We start from the raw sequence: 20,749 nt of genomic DNA, 5'->3' as shown, positions 1-20,749 counted from the left end.
CTTTTCAGTCAGCACTTCAGGCTTCTCACGGTGCTCCAGGTGGCCGTGGTTCCCATATGCAGTATTCTGATCAGCAGTCCTACAGTGCACCGCCAGCTTCTATCAGTGCACTTCCACTTCAGAGTTTCCAGGGTCGTCAGCCCAACAGCCGAGGACTTGTTTTACTTGTGGTGATACGAGGCATATTGCTAGATTTTGCCCTCGAGCATCGAGCAACTCTCAGCATTAGGGTTCCCGTGCCATGGTTCAGGCACCGAGTGTTCTACAGCCCGCTCAGCCAGCTAGAGGTGGAGTTAGAGGTGCTAAAGGTGGAGGTAGAGGTATTAGAGGTGGAGGTCAGGCCGCTAGAGGTGGAGGCCAGCCAACAGGAGGCCATCCTAGAGATGTAGCTCAGAGTGGTGGGGCCCAGCCCCGATGTTATGCTCTACCAGCCAGGCCTGAGGCTGAGGCCTCTGATGCGGTTATCACAGGTACGGTTCTGGTTTGTAGTAGGGATGCTTCAGTGCTATTTGATCCAGGGTCTTACATATTCTTATGTGTCATCATATTTTGCACTGTATCTGGTCATGTCTAGTGATTCTTTGAGTGCGCCTGTATATGTGTCTACACCGGTGGGTGATTCTATTGTGGTAGATCGTGTCCATCATTCTTGTATAGTAGTTATTGGGGGTCTTGAGACTCGATTAGACCTATTACTTTTGGACATGGTTGATTTTGATATCATATTGGGGATGGACTGGTTATCACCTTACCACGCTATCTTGGACTGTCATGCCAAGACTGTGACCTTAGCCTTACCGGGATTACCTCGTTTAGAGTGGAGAAGGACTCCTGGTCATTCCACCCATAGGGTTATCTCGTATATGAAGGCTCGGCGTATGGTTGATAAAGGATGTTTGGCCTATTTGGTGTATGTTCGTGATTCTAGTGCCGAGGTTCCTTATATGGATTATGTGCCTGTTGTTTGTGAGTTTCCTGAGGTTTTCCCTTCAGACCTGCCAGGTATGCCACCCGACAGGGATATTGACTTCTGCATTGATTTGGCTCCGGGCACTCAGCCCATTTCTATTCCGCCGTATCGTATGGCCCCGCCTGAGTTGAAAGAATGGAAGAAGCAGTTGCAGGACTTGCATGATAAGGGCTTTATTAGGCCTAGTGTCTCGCCTTGGGGTGCGCCGATGTTGTTTGTTAAGAAGAAGGACGGATCGATAAGAATATGTATAGATTACCGGCAATTGAACAAGGTCACAATCAAGAATAAGTACCCATTGCCGAGGATTGATGATTTGTTTGATCAGCTTCAGGGTGCCCAAGTGTTTTCTAAGATCGACTTGAGATCGGGTTACCATAAGTTGAGGATTAGGGCATCCGATGTTCCTAAGATAGCTTTCCGCACTCGGTACGGGCATTATGAGTTCTTGGTAATGTCATTCGGATTGACAAATGCCCCAGCAACTTTCATGGATTTGATGAACCGAGTGTTCAGACCTTATTTGGATTTGTTCGTGATAATCTTCATTGATGATATTTTGATTTATTCCCGTAGCCGGGAGGAGCACGAGTAGCATCTGAGAGTGGTTCTTCAGACTTTGAGAGATAGTCAGTTGTATGCTAAGTCTTTGAAGTGCGAGTTCTGGTTGAGTTCAGTTGCATTCTTGGGTCACGTTGTTTCAGTAGAGGGTATTCAGGTGGATCTGAAGAAGATAGAGGCAGTCAAGAACTGGCCTCGACCCATATCAGCTATAGAGATTCGGAGTTTCTTGGGTTTGGCAGGTTATTACCGTCGGTTTGTGGAGGGGTTTTCATCTATTGCAACCCCGATGACCAGGTTGACTCAGAAGGGTGCCCAGTTCAGGTGGTCGGACGAGTGTGAGGCAAGCTTTCAAAAGCTCAAGACAGCTTTGACTACGGCGCCGGTGTTGGTTTTGCCCACAGGTTCAGGGCTATATACAGTTTATTGTGATGCATCTCGTATTGGACTTGGTGCGGTGTTGATGCAGGATGGCAAGGTCATTGCTTATGCTTCGCGGCAGTTGAAGATTCATGAGAAGAACTATTCAGTCCATCATTTGGAGTTAGCAGCCATTGTTCACGCGCATAAGATTTGGAGGCACTATTTATATGGCGTGTCATGTGAGGTGTTCACGGATCACAAGAGTTTGAAATACTTGTTCAAGCAGAAGGAGCTAAACTTGAGGCAGAGAAGGTGGTTGGAGCTGTTGAAAGACTATGACATCACCATCTTATATCATCCGGGGAAGGCCAATGTGGTGGCCGATGCTTTGAGTAGAAAGTCAGCCAGTATGGGCAGTCTTGCGTATATTCCGGTTGGTGAGAGACCGCTTGCTTTGGATGTTCAGGCTTTGGCCAATCAGTTCGTGAGGTTGGATGTCTCTGAGCCCAGCCGTGTGTTAGCTTGCACAGTCGCTCGTTCTTCATTATTTGAGCGCATTCGAGATCGGCAGTATGATGATCCCCATTTATGTGTCCTAAAGGACACGGTGCAGCACGGTGGTGCCAAGCAGGTCACAGTGAGAGATGATGGAGTTTTGAGGATGCAGGGTCGTATTTGTGTGCCTAATGTGGATGGACTTCGAGAGTTGATTCTAGAGGAGGCCCATAGTTCTCGGTACTCTATTCATCCGGGCGCCGCTAAGATGTATCAGGATTTGCGGCAACATTATTGTGGAGGAGAATGAAGAGGGATATTGTTGTGTATGTGGATCGGGGTTTGAATTGTCAGCAGGTAAAGTACGAGTATCAGAGACCTGGTGGTTTCTTCCAGAAGATTGTGATTCCTGAGTGGAAGTGGGAGCGTATCACTATGGACTTTGTTGTTGGACTCCCACGGACTCAGAGGAAGTTCGATACAGTGTGGGTTATTGTTGCTAGGCTGACTAAGTCAGCGCATTTCATTCATGTGGCAGTCTCCTATTCTTCTGAGAGGTTAGCTGAGATCTATATCCGGGAGATTGTTCGTCTTCATGGTGTACCCGTGTCTATCATTTCTGATCAAGGTACGCAGTTTACCTCGCATTTCTAGCGGGCAGTTCCGCGTGAGTTGGGCACACGGGTCGAGCTGAGCACAGCATTTCATCCTCAGACGGACGGGCTATCCGAGCGTATTATTCAGAATTTGGAGGATATGCTCCGAGCTTGTGTTATTGACTTTGGAGGCTCGTGGGATCAGTTTTTGCCTTTAGCGGAGTTTGCCTACAACAATAGTTACCACTCGAGCATTCAGATGGCTCCTTATGAGTCTTTATATGGAAGGCGGTGTCGGTCGCCGGGAGGGTGGTTTGAGCCGGGAGAGGCTCAGTTGTTGGGTACGGATCTAGTACAGGATGCCTTGGACAAGGTTAGGATCATTCAGGACAGGCTTCGTACAGCTCAGTCCAGGCAAAAGAGTTATGCCGACCGTAAGGTTCGTGATGTGGCATTCATGGTCAGCAAGCGAGTGTTGCTTCGGGTGTCGCCTATGAAGGGCGTGGTGAGATTTGGTAAGCGGGGCAAGCTTAGCCCTAGGTTCATTGACCCGTTTGAGATTCTTGATCTAGTGGGGGAGGTGGCTTACAAACTTGCATTGTCGCCGAGTTTATCAGCCGTGCATCCAGTGTTTCATGTGTCCATGCTTCGGAAGTATCACGGCGATCCATCCCACATATTAGATTTCAACACTGTCCAGTTGGACAAGGACTTGTCTTATGAGGAGGAGCCGGTAGCTATTCTAGACCGGCAGGTTCGTAACTTGAGATGGAAGAGTTTCCCTTCTGTTCGGGTTCAGTGGAGAGGTCAGCCTGCTGAGGCATCGACCTGGGAATCCAAGTCCGATATACGGAGCCGTTATCCCCATCTTTTCTCCGACTCAAGTACTTCTTTTCTATGTCCATTCGAGGACGAACGATTGTTTTAGAGGTGGAGGATGTGATGACCCAAAAGGTCATCACTCGTTTTGAAAGTAAATTCTGTGCTCCGAGGCCTTAAAATCTCCTTTTTTGCCTCACCTCGATTTGCGCGCGCAGTCCGGACGTGTATCCGGAAAGCCATTATGTGAAAATCTGTGAAAACTAATAAATTTTGCTTTTAAAATGAATTTAGGTTGACTTTGCTCAACATTTTGGGTAAACTAACCCGGACCCGTGATTTGACGGTCCCGGAGGGCCCGTAGGAAAATATGGGACTTGGGCGTATGCCCGGAATCGAATTCCGAGGTTCCAAGCCCGAGAAATGAATTTTTGAAGAAAATTATTTTCTGGAAAATATAAGAGTTTGTGAGAAATGAAAGATGATGAAATTAATGGTATCGGGCCCGTATTTTGGTTCCGGATCCCGGTACAAGTTTGAAATAATGAATTAGTGAAATATGTGAAGTTTGGTAAGAATCGGAGTCCGTTTAGTATAAATCGGACCTTATTTGAGAAAATTGGAAAATTTGATGTTCCTAAGTGATTTTATGAATTTGAGGCTTAATTCATAGTTATTGATGTTATTTTGATGATCCGATCGTACGAGCAAGTCCGTATGATGTTTTTGGACTTGCGTGCATGTTTGGTGTGGAGCCCCGAGGGCTCGGGTGAGTTTGGATAGGCCATGGAGTGGATTTAGACTTAGAAAAATAGCTGTTGCAGGTTCAGAGGAGTTGCAGGTCTTTGAACCTGACTTTGGGGTCCGCAAAGCTTTCTCGCGACTGTGGTGGGGCCTCCGCGACCGCGGTGGGATTTATGCGGTCCACAGAAGAGCAAGGCCAAGCCTCCGCTGCCGCGCTCAACATTTTACGGGTCCGCGGTGGAGCTAAACCGCCGCCCGCGCTCGATATTTTGCGGTCCGCGGTGAGGGTCTGAGAGTAGTATATAAACGGGACTTTTCAGTTATTTTAACATTTTCAGAAATCTAATATATAAAGGGCGATTTTTCAAGCACTCTTTCTTTCCCCAAAATACAAGTAAGTGATTTTAAACTCATTTCTTTCACTTCTTAACTTCTTTTTACAAGATTTCATCCTAGAATCTAGGGTTTTCATGGTGGAATTGAGAATTTTGGGTAAAACCTAAAAATATTGAAATTTGGGAATTTAGACCTCAAATTGAGGTCGGATTCCAAAACCAATTATATATCAGGGCTCGGGGGTGAATGGGTAATCGGGTTTTGATCCGAATTTCGGGTTTGGACCAAGCGGGCCCGGGGTCAATCTTTGACTTTTTGGGAAAAACTTTAGAAAACCTATTTTCATGCATTAGAAATGATTTATTTAGCATTTATTGATATAGTTAAGTAACTTGTGGCTAGATACAAGCGAATTGGTGGTGGAATCAAGAGGTAAAGCGGTAGTTGACGCTTGAATTGTGTTCGAGGCATCGAGGTAAGTGTTTGGTCTAACCTTAGCTTGAGGGATTAGGAGTTGTGTCTTATTTGCTATGTGTTAATTGTGGAGTACGACGTATAGGCATGGTGACGAGTATCTATACGTCGGTGTCAAGCATGCGCGTGAGTCTAGTATTGTAATTGTTGTGACTCTGTTGTGGTTATTCATGCCTAATATGATGATTATCATTGTTAGTTCCCTTGCCGGGATGTTATTGTTTATGATATTGTCTCCCTTGCCGGGATATTGTTGTTGTATTCTTGTTCCCTTGCCGGGATATTGTTGTTGTACCTTTGTGCCCTTGCCGGGATTCCTTGTGATTGATGTTGATATATGAAATGGGAGCGGGTTGCACGCCTGCAACGAGATATATGAAATAGGAGCGGGTTGCACGCCTGCTACGAGATATGTGAAATGGGAGCGGGTTGCACGCCTGCAACGATATATATGAAATGGGAGCGGGTTGCACGCCTGCAACGAGATATATGAAATGGGAACGGGTTGCACGCCTGCAACGAGATATGTGAATGGGATCGGGTTGCACGCCTGCAACAAGATATTTGAAATAGGATCGGGTTGCACGCCTGGAACAAGATATATGAAATGGGATCGGGTTGCACGTCTGCAACAAGATATTTGAAATGGGATCGGGTTGCACGCCTGCAACAAGAAAGAGATGAGAGTGAATACTGTGTTTGTTTCTCTTATTCCTGTTAGAATACTGTGTTTGTTTCTCTTATTCTTGTTAGCAATCGAATTTTGGATTCTTTACATTCCTCTCTGGTATTCTGTTGTTATCTGATACTCCCCGCAGCATGCTTTTCCCCTCCCATCTTTGACTGTAAATATCTGCCTTTATTTTTCGTTGTATATGATTTAACTGCACAGGTTTATTTGGTAGTCTGGTCCTAGCCTCGTCACTACTTCGTCGGGGTTAGGCCAGGCACTTACCAGCACATGAGGTCGGTTGTGCTGATACTACACTCTGCACTCTTTTGTGCAGATCCCGATACTGTAGCTTTCGGTCCGCAGTGAGGTTGCTGCTTCCAGTTCACCAGGCGATCCGAGGTAGTCCTGCAGGCGTCCGCAGGCCTTGGCGTCTCCTCCTATCCTTTCATTCTGTTTCTTTCATGTATTCCAGAGACAATGTTGTATTAATCTTTCAGACCTTTATTTGTAGTATTCTTAGACAGTCTATGAAATTGTGATACCAGTCTTGGGTAGTTTATGTATGAATTTGGTATTGGCATATTTATTAAAATATTACATTTCAGTCTTCCGCTTACTAAATTCTGTTGTTTATTAAATGCTGGTTTTTAATTGCTAACAGATTAAAATGGAAACAAGATAAATAATTCAATTGGTTGGCTTGCCTAGCTTTATTAGTAGGCCCCATCACGACTCCCGGGGGTGGAAAATACGGATCGTGACATCAAAGTCTCAAACCACCGAATGGAACGCTTAAGCTTAAAATACCGATCTGGTCGTTATATTGCAAAATGCATCAAAATTCTTCAGTGTCTCATCCTTGTGACTCAAAAAGATAACCCAGGTGAAACGAGAACTATCATCAATTATAACAAATGCATATTTCTTACCATTTATGCTAGATGTTCTAGTGGGTCCAAAAATATCCATGTGCAGTTATTGTAATGGTTTTGAAGTAGAAACAATGTCCTTTGGTTTAAAAGAAGATCTAGTCCAGCTACCAAGTTGACATGCATCACATATATGATCTTTTGAAAAATTCAGTTTTGGAAGACCAATGACTAGATTCTGTTTGGAAAGTGTTTCAATGGAATGCATGCTAGCATGACTTAATTTCTACGCCATATCTAAGGGTCGTCAATCATGGATGCTAGACAAATGTGATTTTCAATATTGTCTACTTTGCTAAGAGTATAAACATTGTTGTCTCTATTTTTAGAGAGAATTGAGTTACTTGATTCATCTATTATAGACCAACCAGTCTTTTTAAAGCGTACCTCATAGTCGTTATCGCACAGTTGACTGATGATGAGTAAGTTGTATCCTAATTCATCTACAAGAAGTACTTTGTCTACTTCACATGTTGAACTTACAGGAACTTTATCGACCCCAATGACGTTTCCTTTAGACATATCTCTAAAGGTGACAGATCCTTCATCCAAATTTGTGACAGATTTAAAAAGTTGTTTGTCACATGATATGTGTCTGGAACACACGTTGTCAAGTTACCATTTGTTCTTTCCATTTTTCTTGTGGTGTTCCTGCAACACAAACAAATTACTTTTACTTAGGTACCCAAGCTTTCTTGGGTCCTTTTTGGTTAGACTTAGATATGGTGGCCTCATTGGTTGTTTTGGATCTCCAGACCCACTCCTTTTTGTTTCTAAACCTACAGTTGTTAGAAAAATGATCAAATATACCGCAATAGAAACATGCATGATGGATTTATTCAAATCCCTCATGAGACCTATCAAAAGGCTCCTTTTTGGGTCCTCTTTGGATAGTCGACTTATTTGACTTGATAGAGCTATGACTGGTGGATTTTTGTAATCCATTTAACTGAAGTTGGTATTCGTAGACTTTCTTCTTGAAGCATGTCTCTTTCAATTTCAAAAACTTTCAGTTGTAGTTCCTAGTCCTTTTTTTCTTTTTGTATCTTGCAAAGTTCGTAATGAACTTTTTCAAGATCAATCATGGCTAAATAAATATATTCTTGAAGTTCAATGCATTTTGGACAGGGACGTACCTCACTGGTTTCTCCGATTGCCACCAGACTAAGATTTTCATCTAACTCATTTTCTGATTCATCGTTATCACTTTTGCATATTGCCATGAAACATTTGTTGGCTATTTCTTCACCTTCAGACTCTTCTTCATCACTCCATGCTCCAAAAGATTTCTTCTTCTGAAAGTCTTTGTTGATTTTCTTCTTTAGCTCTGGATATTCGGCTTGTATGTATCCAAATTTTTCATATTCATAGTATCTTCCATTATTTTTCTCAATTTCTTTTGATGGCCTTCCTTTACTGGTAAACTGTTTGCCCTTTCTTCCACCTCTGGTTTTTTTCATCATATTAGGTACTACCCTTGATAGCATTGCTATGTTTTCCTCTTGCTCTCCTCCTCCTTTTTCTTCTTCATCTTCTTCTTCGTTTTCAGACTCGACTATAGTGGCTTTGAAGGCTACATTTTTCATCTTCTCTTCTTGCACTCGTCTTTTTAGATGTGTCTTCTCAAATGTTATGAGGTCTTTTACGCAATTCATCATAAGAGATTTTGTCAAGATCTTGGCATTCCAAGGCAATGACTTTAGGCAGTCATGTGGCAGGTAAGCTTCTGAGAATCTTCCTTACATCTAATTCATTCCACAAATCACTCATTCTAGAGTAATAGGTTGTTACTGAATCTGTACCTTGTTTTAGGGTAGCTATTGCTATCCACAGGTGATAGATTCTCGTTAAACTGCATCTATCAAACTTCTCTTTGAAATCATCCATACTTTCTTCGCATTTGATGCAAAAACGATCATAGGCATCAATTCATTCGCAACTGTGCTACCTATCCACGAGAGTACAATTGTATTACATTTCCTCATTGTTCCGCAAGTTCTCCTTTGTATATGCTTTTGACATGTTCAATCCACAAATCCCAGCTTACCTTTTCCCCTCAGAGCTAGTTTCATCGCCCTGCTCCACAAGGTATAATTTTTCGGCCTGTGAGCTTTATTGGGACTAAAACTAATCTAGGAGCATCTGAAGCTTGAAGAAACAGTGGGTGATAGGGTTACCTCATTTCCTGCCATATCTATCAGAAGTGAGCTCTGTCAGAACTTGATTATCAAGGAACTTTTCTCCGATTGCTGGATTCTTCGCCGGAACCCTAATTACTAGATCGTCGCTCTGATACCATGTCAAATTGAGATAAATTGAGAGAGCTAATTGATCATTTCTAGACATGCAATCAAGTATTTTGACATTGATTCAATTATCAACCAAGTACAGCAGAGTTACAAAGAAGAGCAAGAAGGAGACGAGAGAGAGAGAGCTTGAGATTAGAATATTCTAGAATCTCATTTCTAACTAACTAATTCTGTTATTCTAACATGTTCTTATACACCGACCTTTCTCCTCTCTTTTGTATATTTGCACATTGCCCCCTTTCACTTACTACTCTCTCTCATTTAGTCCCTATTGTTTTAATACTTTTTCTCTTGTATGGTTGTTTGCATTCATGTTTTTGCTCTCCCCAACTTAATTTTTTTTATCTGTTATTCAAAACTATGAAGGTTAACATATGAATCCCCTTTATTTTTCCCATAAAACACAAATAATGGAGTACCAGTTTTTAACTCTTCTTTTAATAAGTGTTGAGTCAAACCAAATTAATTAAAACAAAATGATAAAGATGTGAACTATAAGTAACCATGGTGTAGAGTAACATGTCAGCATTTCGTATATTGAGTAAAAGTACTTGTGTTCAACCAAATAATTAGAAAGAAATAAATTTTTAAGAATCAACCATCGTAAAGATTTTTTTTGGGGGGGGGGGGGGGGAGGAGAATCATATTCCTACTCTAAAAATTTGTTTAAAAAGTCCATCTACCTTTTATATCATTTGATTCACCTACATAATAAGTAAACATTATTCATAAAGTTAAAATAAATGAATAGTAAAAAAAATTGTTACTAATTTAAAATGATGAAAGAATTATGAGACAAATATGAATTTGAAAGGATTCATCTCAATGAATCATTTGATTAATGGAAATAAGAAATCAAGAGAAAGGGATAAAATATTGAAATATTATCATCCAATACTCAACAGCAATTGTGCAAAACATCGCTAGATTATGTTAGATCTACGTTTAATTTAATGATGCAAAATAACATATCTTTTATGTACAGAAATACTCCGGAAGTAATGGAAAGGAAGACTATCAAAGATTAGAGACGAAAAAGGAAGGAGTAGCGGAAATGTGAAGGAAAAATCAATCAAGGATTTGACAGCAGATTAACACAGAATATTATAGGAAGGACCTAAATTAAAGAAAGTCAAGATTGCGAAACTATGCATTGAAGATTCCTCCATCAAAGGAAGACAACTAAAAGCCGGAATTAAGCGATCTAATTTTGATTGATCAAATAATGGAAAGATCTAATTAGCAAGGAGAAGTTCAATCAAGACCACAAGACAAGGCAAATCAACGGAAGCAACACCTTATTCTTGGAAAGAATCGGTCTACAATTTTTTTCAAGGAACAGCTCCTTTGGGTTTGCAATCTCTCAAGATTCACATCAATCAAGAGTCAAGAAAACCTCATGGAGTATATATACATCTGTACCAGTCTTGAAGCCATATACTTTGATCAAGCCAACTTCTTACTCTTTGTTCTACTCTAAACAAGCATTGTAATATTAGTAAAGTTTACTGTATAATCAGTAGAGAGAAGAGAGAGAGAAAAAAAATATTGGTGAGGCATTATATCGAAAAATATCACGAGCGTAATTAGATCGATAAGTGAGTTAGTATTCAGAGATAACATCAACACGATTGTACGAAATTATTCAAGGAACTTTAAAGAGAACACCCTGCAACCCAAGGGGACTGAGTAGGATTCACATTGAATCCGAACCAGTAAAAAAATCCGAGTGTCTTTAATTCTTGCATTTTACTTCTGCTTTCAGTTATATTCTATTTTTATTTTCAGTCGACTAATTGGTAAACTAGTCAACTACTTATGATACAAAAAGAAAAATCAACAATTCATCCTTCTCTCGTACTTTCAGATTTTGCAACAAATTTGTAAAGGAGCTTTTCTATTTACAATGAAAATGGATTTAGAGAATCAGAAAATATAGAACAAGAATGGGAAGTAGAACATGAAGTGGATTTAGCAACTCCCATGCAATGGACAAAAAAGCAGAAATAGTGGTAATATATTTTAAAAGTAAAAAAATCCATAAAAGTGAGTGTTAATAATCTTAGGAGGTAATATGGACATTATTTTTTATTAAATTACCGGTTAATGAAAATATTTCGATAATTAAAGGGGGGGAAATAGCTGTAGTTTGAAGTTTGTGAGGAAGTAACTTTTCACACAAAGTTGGGAGAAAATATTCATATTTATCACCCTATTTTTTTTTCTTCTAAAAGTGTTTCAGCCATAAAGCTAAGCTGTAATTTTACAAACTATAGGGTTCCAAGTATAGTAATTACGAAAAAGAAAAAGATGGAACGTCGTCGTTTCGAAAATTCTCACTTCTTTTCTGCAAAACCCAGAGGGGTCTAGTTCCAATCTCTCTAGCCCCCAAAACCTTACCACAGTGCGTATGCAACACAATTTTCTCACTCTCAAACACAAACCCACATATGAATTTGATACAAAAATCTCTATTCTCAATCCTAAAAGCCATATCCACCCAACACTTTGCATCCCATAGTCACAACCTTCAGCAACACAGAACCATAGTAAAAGTCCGTTTAAAATGGGTGAAAAACAGAGGTTTGGACCACATAATCGATGTTCAAACGGATCTTAAAGCAGCTTGTTTATTAAAAGAAGCTATTGTGCGTTCACCAGTTGGTTATCTAACTGCTAAGTCACTTGCTGACTCACAAAAAATTCTTGGACTTACAGTTCCTACACTTAGGTTTATTAGAAGATACCCAACTCTTTTTGAAGAGTTTCCTCACCCAAAGTATCCTTCTTTGCCTTGTTTTAAACTTACCCATATTGCTAGAATTCTTCATGATCAAGAATTGAAGCTCTTTGATGATAACCAGACTGATTTGGTTCAAAGACTTTCCAAACTTCTTATGATGACAACTAACAGAATGGTACTTCTTTTTTTAATCATTTTTGGCTCCATATTTGTGTTAGAAAATATAATGTATTTTTTTTTATTTACATTTTGTTTACCCTAGGAACGGATAACAATTGAATTTATATTGTGGTTTTAAGGACACGTAATTTTACTTGGCACAAACTGAGAAAAAATGCAATATTGATATTGAAATTAACTGCATAGAAATAAAGCAAAACAAAAGGAAATGTATAGCTTTGATGCTCGAGCTAGGTCGCCTTTGAATCAAACAAGTATTTTACTGGAAAATATTAACAAAGTAACAGAGTATCGAGAGCTTAAAAGAAAGGTAGTATATTGCTTTATGTAGCGTGAATATCATGTCTTTTACAAATGATATCACCCCTTTTATATAGTAGGGGAGTCCCACCCTTTATACAATCCTAAATACAGTAAGAAATCCCATGATTAGCTGATTAATCGGCCTCTTCTTGATACGTGCCGAGATTTCCGCCGTGATCCTCGCCGATCGCGGATATCTTGGCTTTTTGTTATTTGGCTCGGCAGGCTTCCCTCGATCTCTATCCCGCTCGGCCTCGATCTTGGTTGATCTCGATCTCGTTCGGTCTCTGGTCACGAGCTTGGCAATCTAACTTCGTGTCACGGTCTGGTACGACATGGGGCCGAACCTTGGCCTGTCACGCCCCGGTCTCTATTAATCATACAAAAAGGGCAAGCCCGATTTTGACCGTATACACATTTATTTGTATACTATTGGTCTGAAATGAGTTTATATGAAGTAATATGGTCAGTGAATATTACTTTAACTTGTTTGGAACTAAGGCGTAGTTGTTGATGGTGTGAATATTGTTAGCATATCCTACTAAAAGGGCAGCCCAGTGCTCTAAGTTCTCGCTATGTGCGGGGTTTGGGGAATGGCCGGACCACAAGGGTCTATTGTATGCAGCCTTACCCTGCATTTCTGCAAGAGATTGTTTCCATGGCTCGAACCCGTGACCTCCCGGTCACATGACAGCAACTTCAGTAGTTACGCCAAGGCTCTCCTCATGTTAGCATATCCTACTGCTCGGGAAAAAAATAGGAAAAATATTGGAGCTTTTTCTTGAGGATTATTGCCAATTGAATGTAATTGTATTTCTCATTGTATTTTTACCTATCATGCTTATGGAGAGGATCTAGTGGACTGCAAATTAGCTTGTGATTGCTATTAATTGGAAAATGCTGTAAAAATATGAAAATTTGCTTCGCAAATTGTGGTTTTGGGGTATGATAGTTATTGGAGGACATAACTGAAGACCAATTTGAATTAGTTATAAAGACTTCCTTCCTAGTGTAGATTCTAAAATTCAAGATAAAATACCATTTATTCCGAATTTGTGAATTTCAAAATACAGTACCAGTACTGCTCTTTTCCATATGTGGAACTTGTTTCTCCCCCTCCTATTTTCTTGGTGCTAAATTCTTCAAATTTTGTTTAATATTTTCAGGTTGCGCTGCAGTCGTTACATCCTTTGAAGTGGGATTTAGGATTGCCCGATGATTTTGATAAGAATTTAATTAAGAAATTTCCTGATCATTTTAGGATAGTTAAGGGAACGAATGGATTGGCTTGCTTAAAGCTTGTTCAATGGCCAGAAGAATATGCTGTCTCCGAGTTGCAAAAGATGAATGAGATGGGCACAATAGACGATGGCAGCCCTCCTGGGTATAGAGAATTTAAAAGGGGCAAAGCTGCATTAGAATTCCCAATGAGTTTCCCAAGGGGATATGGGGCACAGAAGAAGGTCAAGGCGTGGATGGATGAGTTTCAGAAGCTACCTTACATCTCACCTTATGAGGATTCAAGGGGAATTGACCCCGATAGTGATCTTATGGAAAAGAGAATAGTTGGGGTTTTACATGAGTTTCTAAGCTTGACACTATACAAGAAAACAAAGAGAAATTACTTGAGGAGCTTGAGAGAGGAACTAAATCTTCCACATAGATTTACTCGACTATTTACAAGGTATCCAGGAATATTTTACCTCTCATTGAAGTGCAAGACAACGACTGTGGCGTTGAGAGAGGGGTACCGTCGTGGAAGACTTGTAAATCCGCATCCTCTGACTCGCCACAGGGATAAGTTTCATCATGTTATGAGGACTGGGTTAATTTATCGAAGCAAAGGAATAGACATTTTGCCGCAGCTGGACAATGTAGTTGATGAAGAGGATACGGGAGAAGAAGAGAGTGATGAAGAAGAGATAGAAATGAATGATGAATGCTACGAAGATGGATCTTCAGATGCAGACACAGGTGGTGATGAAGGCTAGCATCCCCTGAACAGAGGCAATTTATTTCTCGGAAATAATACAGAGAGGAAAAGCTCTTGAGGTACCTTGACTTTTGTTGCTCTCTTCCTTGAGTTGTTATGTTGGTAGTTATTGGACTGGATAGATCTATGGAAATATCTATCTGAAACGCAAGGTTATTATCATAACAACAAACAACAACAACTAACCCAGTGAAATCCCACAAATGGAGTCTGGGGAGGGTAGTGTGTACGCAGACCTTATCACTACCTTATGAAGGTGGAGAGGCTATTTTCGAAAGGCCCTCGGTTCAAGAATAGTGAAAATGAAGCAATAGACAAACAATAGTAACAACAAGATAATAAGGCAATGGAAGCAAATGGTACAACGAGTAATTACAAAGATCCAGGGATACGAAACTACAAGAATTAGTGCCAATCCTACTGATAATAATGACCCACCGTGGAAAAATAAGGGACTGGGAATAGGAAAATAGCCTAATACACGCCTCTTCCACCAATACCTTGCCTTCCTCGTCTTTGATGCATCTCACTTAGTCTAGGTCCCGAGCCTTCTTCTCTCTCACCTTGGCTAACCTGAATAGTTTCTTGTCACTGCATCTGCCCCCAAGTTCCTCATACAAGCATATAAAGGCTGCAGTCTTAGTTGTTGTGACCGCTAACTTCGCCTCTTTATTTGCCTTCTTACCATAAATGAGTAAAATATCTGCAACATATTTGATCTCATGTGAAAATGGAGTTTGTACTTGAGATCACTCTGTGGCATATAATAGATCGAAATAATGAAAATTGGGAACTCTTTTAGATTCACTGTATAACCACTGTCACTAGGAAGGAGGTTTTACTTCTATATGTGACATTTATCTACAGGATGCATTTATATTACGGTTCATACAATGTGAGTTCCTATATCAACCTAGAAAGCAGGAAGATAGAAGTCAAATGCAATATGATTAGTCACGGACACATTTTTTGATAAGGTAGTCACGGACACATTGACATGGTAAACTTTGAGAAATGACATATCAATATGTAACATTGACAATTATAAATATATCATACAAAGAAATATTGAGAAAGAAATGTGGCGGTAACGGGATAGTGGAGGTGTGCACAAGGCTTAGACACCACTGCTAGGAAAAAAGAAAAAATGTTGAGACAGAAAAGACGGGATGATCTCATACATAAAATTTAATAGGAAGTATTGTTCTTTGATAAATAAATTAATAGTAAATATCTTTTTCAATTTTTTAAGGTAATACTTTTATAAATAATTTGAATACCCAGTACTAAGACAGTGTTGGAGAGCACATCCTAAATACAACATTATCAACCCTACAACTAATGACATCTATAAGCTTCCCTTTGTCATCCATATCATCTAGCTTACACCATGAAGCTAAAATAGATAAGCATTTGAATTTCACCATATGAATAGACAATAGACTCTGATTTGCTTTCAAAACAGCTAAAATTCTGTTCTCTCCAAATAATTCAGAAGACACGGCCCGAAATAGCTCTCTAAATCCTTTTCAGCTCCTTGTTACCTTTGCAAAACAGCCAGCTATTCAGAAGATCCTTAATAGTTTGCAGGGATGACCCATTTTATACCAAAGATATAAAATATAGATGCCAATATTGCCCAGCTACTTCACAATGTAAAAACATATGAGCACTGTTTCAACTTCCTTTTCACTGAGAAAACATCTACTGCACAGCTGCACCCCTCTTTTGTGCAAGGTTGATTGAGTAAGCCAGTACCCAACAAAAGACAGCTCCCCGATTATCTTACACGGTCAAGGAGAATGTTTTCCGATACCTGAAGCAAATGAGCAAGACAATCCTCCTTTTCCATCTTCCAAAGCATTCATGTTCAGTTCCTGCTACAATGCTGCCAATGCATCAATGTCCCAATCGGACCAATGCCTCCTGAAATTCAGCTGCCAATTACTTCCATGGTCAAGCTTTGCCACAGTAGCATCTTTATCGGCAGAACAGCTAAAAGGATCAGGGTATCTAAACTTCAATGGAGTGTGCCCTATCCAAGCATCGTGCCAAAACTTAATCCTCCCTCCATTTCTAACTTGTAGTCTGATTTCCTTGAAAATCATCCTATTGCCTTCTAATGGATTTCCAAAGCCCACAACCATAAGGACCGATTACTTCCTTAGTTTTCCAACAATCTTGTTCCCCTATTTAGACACCACAATATTCCTCCATAAAATCTTTTCCTCATTAGTGTACCTCCACAACCACATCGAAAGAAGGCACTGATTGTGAATTTTGAACCCCACATCCTCCTTGCTCAAAAAAGCCGTCTTCCAGTTAACTAAGTGATAGGCACCCTTCTCCTTATTCCTTCCCAAAGAATTAATACTAAATATCTTTGTAGTCTAAGTTGATTAATAAAGCACATGCTACACGGACTCAAATATGCAGCTTCTATAAATATTTCGTTGCTGTTTCAGTTTACTCTCGTATTTTATATGGTTCATATTACTTTTTGTTGATATTTTGCTCACATTGTATTTCATTTAACTAGATTCCATATTCCAATATAAAGAAACGATAGTTCTTTCATCTGTTTAAGGAGGAACATTTATCAATTGGACAATGTTGTTATTTTGATTTCTCCCTCGCCTTTTGTTTTTTGGGGAAAAAGTCTTATTCGTTTCTTCTAAATTACAGGAGCAAGCATTTTATGTTAATCTTGGCACCCTATTAAGTGGAATAGGATGCAAAAGTATCCCACAATCACAGAAGAAGTGGAACTGTTGACTACAAGTGGTACACCCTCTGTGGGAGAAATTACAAGATATCTATACCTTGTACTTTGTGATATACTAAGATCAAATTCTCGTGAATAAACTATAACTTCGAATTTAGAATCATTCTTTTGTCAAATGGTGATTTGTTTCTAATATGCCTCCTGATAGAAGCTGGCAGGATTTCAAAGTTTATCTTGTAAATGTTTTTCTGAAATAGTGTGGAAGACCGGTACTGATCTTTTTGTGCGGTTGAATTTGAAATCTTTTCCCTTTTTTCTTTTGGGTGTGGGGAAGGGAAGTAGAAACTTGCCTTGCAAAAAGAAGATGAAAAGGAGGTTATATTGTTTTTGATATCATCCTCATTCAAGTTTTCTATTTTCTTAATGAAATCGTATTATTTAAACAAAAAGTGATAAGTGAAGTAGGTATGTACTTAAAATGGCAAGCTAAATTATTAATGTTCAATTCGGTTTTCTTACCTACACTGGTAACCCTTACACTATCAGATGTTTGGAAAAACTACAAGCCTCAGTGTGTTCCTAATTATCTTCTGTGCAAGCTTGCCTTGATGTGAAAATCACTTCTGTGTGGTTATCATGCTTCTGAAGAAGTGGATTCTAATCATTTTGGTTGACTGTACCTATTATGATCTACTTAAGTAGCCAACAAGTGGAATTTTTTTTAACTGTAGAGAAATATTTTTAGATTCCTAGTTTCTTGATTTCACACTGACATTGGCAGGTATAATGTTGGGCCTTAAGATTCCGTTTCTCATCCATGCAAATCTGTTCCAAAAGCTGTTGTCTATTATTTCTTCACTGGAAGAAGGGGGAAATCCAGAATAGTCCTGTGCAGGAACTTTAGACAAGTTGATGTGCTTAATGAACTGTCAGCTTTCTCCTTTCTGGTAGACAGATTTGACAAGATATCGAAATAAAGTTCCATGTAAAAGAATAGCATGAGGTTGACTTGTGCACAACATGACAGAGCCTTGGTAATTTGCTGCATGTGGGTGCAAATATCTAATGCTTTGTGCTGTGCACCCAAAGGCTATGCCAAAAAATGCTAAGTGATACCTTCTATGCACCTAGTATCTCTGGTACTTGTGTTGATGGGGATAGCAGACATCCAACGGAATAGTCGCGGTGCAAGTAAATTGACTTAATCAATGAAAATATTTAATGCTATGTTCAATGTGTCAGATATGTACAAGACTGCTGCAATGTCTAATGAGGCTTGAGTAAACTACCACTTGTCTACTTGAACTAAAAAATTTGTGCGAGCAAGGGGTTTGTCTAGGGTTGTGGTGGATTACTGATACAAAAGGTCACATTTGACCTGTGTATGTCATTGGTGAACACAGTAAGCATGTATTGGTTGGCCCATTGATAATTTATGGACATAGTGCCCCAAAAGATAATGCAAAGTGAATAAATCTCAACAACCTTTTGCTTATCTTGTTAGGAATCTATATAAGCTGAAGGCTAGAAAATACAGACACACAAGGCTGTGCATCTTTGCCTTTGTATATATGCATAGGCCTGTATTACTCTGTTTTAATATCTTTCATTTGATGGTGCTCGAGTATATAACAAAGTATAGTATATGTATAGGCCAAAATCTGCAAGGATATTTAGCGTAATACGGCATTAAGGAAAGAATCGGTCGAGGTCGACCAGGAAGCAGCAAGATTCATGGCCGAGGTGTCAACCATGACCGAGGTCGAGCATTGTGTAAAGAACTATAACGGCTAGTGTTTGAAATAGGATATTAAAGTGAATATTCTTTGCACTTGTACTATTAGGGTTTGTTAGAGATATGTCTTGTATATATAGAAAAAGAGATAAGGTGATATGAAAAGGTAATATTCACTCGAGAAGACCACTTTTGAGAAGAAGATTCTCTCTCTAGCAAAGATATAAACTTTACCTTTTCATCAATATTCATACTCACATTATTCTATACTTTTCCATCAGATTTGAGAATAGTTCAAACATTCTAGGATTTCTCTGTCACTCATCATTGTCAGAAGGAACAATCATCTATCTCATTCATTATTGGGTGAATTGTTCTTCCTATTTACTTAAATGTCATTTATTGTTATTTATTGCTAGTTATTCCTCCATTATTTCTCATGGCTTTTGGAGTATTAAATGTGTGTTACTTTCAATCTCCTACTGACTCTATCTTACGTTGCCCATGTTGTCAACTTCTATATCTAGAGATCTTATCATTAACTAAGTTTAACCCTCATTACATAAAATTTAATAGTTTAACTGAAAGTTTATATTTTTTGGTCAAACAATTTGGCGTCGTCTGTGGGAATTTTCTAGTTAAATTTTTAGTTTCTTCTAGATCTACAACTAACACGGATTGCTTAAAAAAAACCAAGAACAAGATTCCCTTTTCCTTGTATACACAGATCTGTTATGGCAGGTAACAGAGAAGAAAGAACGAGGATAATGGGCGACCTCACAACCAACCTCGTGAACACCATCAATGAGATTTTTGAAGCAGAGGGCGAGGATACAACGGCCAATGCTTCCCCAAGGCGAGGAGGATCACATCCTCCTTACTGTAGCATCACAACATCTCTCGGTAAAGGAGCTTCCACGTCCGTGGTGGAAGAGACGCCACCAGCAATAAAAAAGCTCCTCGAGGCTTGGCTAATTGACACACTAACCGGCATCCTCCACAAGCCCGCTCAGGATACGGTCGTAGAAAATGCAAGGACTTGTGTTATACCACCAGCGAGCGAGCAGCGTGACCTGCTCCCTCCAACGACAGGTATTGCTCATAATGTCGTTAATAGTGCAGGTGATGACACCCTCGCACCCATTTTGAAAAAAGATAGAGGAAATGGAGAACGAGAACAAAGCACTTCGGGACCAAATGAGAGAACATCAAGAAAGGGTCGACAAGATACCAGGTGCCCCAAGCTCTTGCCAAAGAGAGATGCTGGACGGTTCGTCGAGCAACCATACAGTGATGAAGCCGCCCCGCATGCCATACCAAAGACCTTTAAAATGCCGTCCTACCTGAAAATATATGATGGTACGACCGATCCCGAAGACCATGCAACTCATAACGTCACAGCCGTGAAAGTTAATGACCTCGCCAAGGAAGAAGTTTCCTCCATTTTGTTAGAAAAAATTTGGCGAGACCCTTACTAGAGGAGCATTAACATGGTATTCATAGCTACCCATGCGTTCCATTGAAACATTCAAAGAAATGGCCGACAAGCTCGTAACGGCCCATGCTGGGGCCAAAAAGGCATAGGCGAGAGTGAACGACATATTCGCTATCAAACAGTCGCCGGGAGAAGGATTGAGGGACTTCCTCGCCTGATTCAACCGAGTAAGAATGACATTACCAAATGTATCGGAAGGAATGGCTGTCGCAGCTTTCCAGAACGGGCTGAGCAGAAATGGCTCAAGGGCGACAAGAAAGTTATTAAGTCGACTTATGAAGTACCCCCCCCCCCCCGACCTACCTC

General features: G+C 40.0%; 1 protein-coding gene across 2 annotated transcripts; it reads left to right on the top strand.

The window, feature by feature from the left end:
* Positions 11,632-18,958, top strand: LOC109223299 (protein ROOT PRIMORDIUM DEFECTIVE 1). Of its 2 annotated transcripts, XM_019387557.1 has the most exons (4): positions 11,632-12,187; positions 13,662-14,547; positions 17,174-17,272; positions 17,995-18,958. In XM_019387557.1, the coding sequence occupies exons 1-2, from the start codon at positions 11,720-11,722 to the stop codon at positions 14,484-14,486; spliced, it is 1,293 nt and encodes a 430-aa protein (XP_019243102.1). In that variant the 5' UTR covers positions 11,632-11,719; the 3' UTR covers positions 14,487-14,547; positions 17,174-17,272; positions 17,995-18,958. The 2 variants fall into 2 exon arrangements, with proteins under 2 accessions (XP_019243102.1, XP_019243101.1); XM_019387556.1 differs by lacking the exon at positions 17,995-18,958 and having other exon boundaries at positions 17,174-17,514.

The sequence above is a fragment of the Nicotiana attenuata genome, chromosome 3, assembly GCF_001879085.1.
Source record: "Nicotiana attenuata strain UT chromosome 3, NIATTr2, whole genome shotgun sequence".
Lineage (NCBI taxonomy): Eukaryota > Viridiplantae > Streptophyta > Magnoliopsida > Solanales > Solanaceae > Nicotiana > Nicotiana attenuata.
This window is presented reverse-complemented; position numbering and strand designations above follow the sequence as displayed.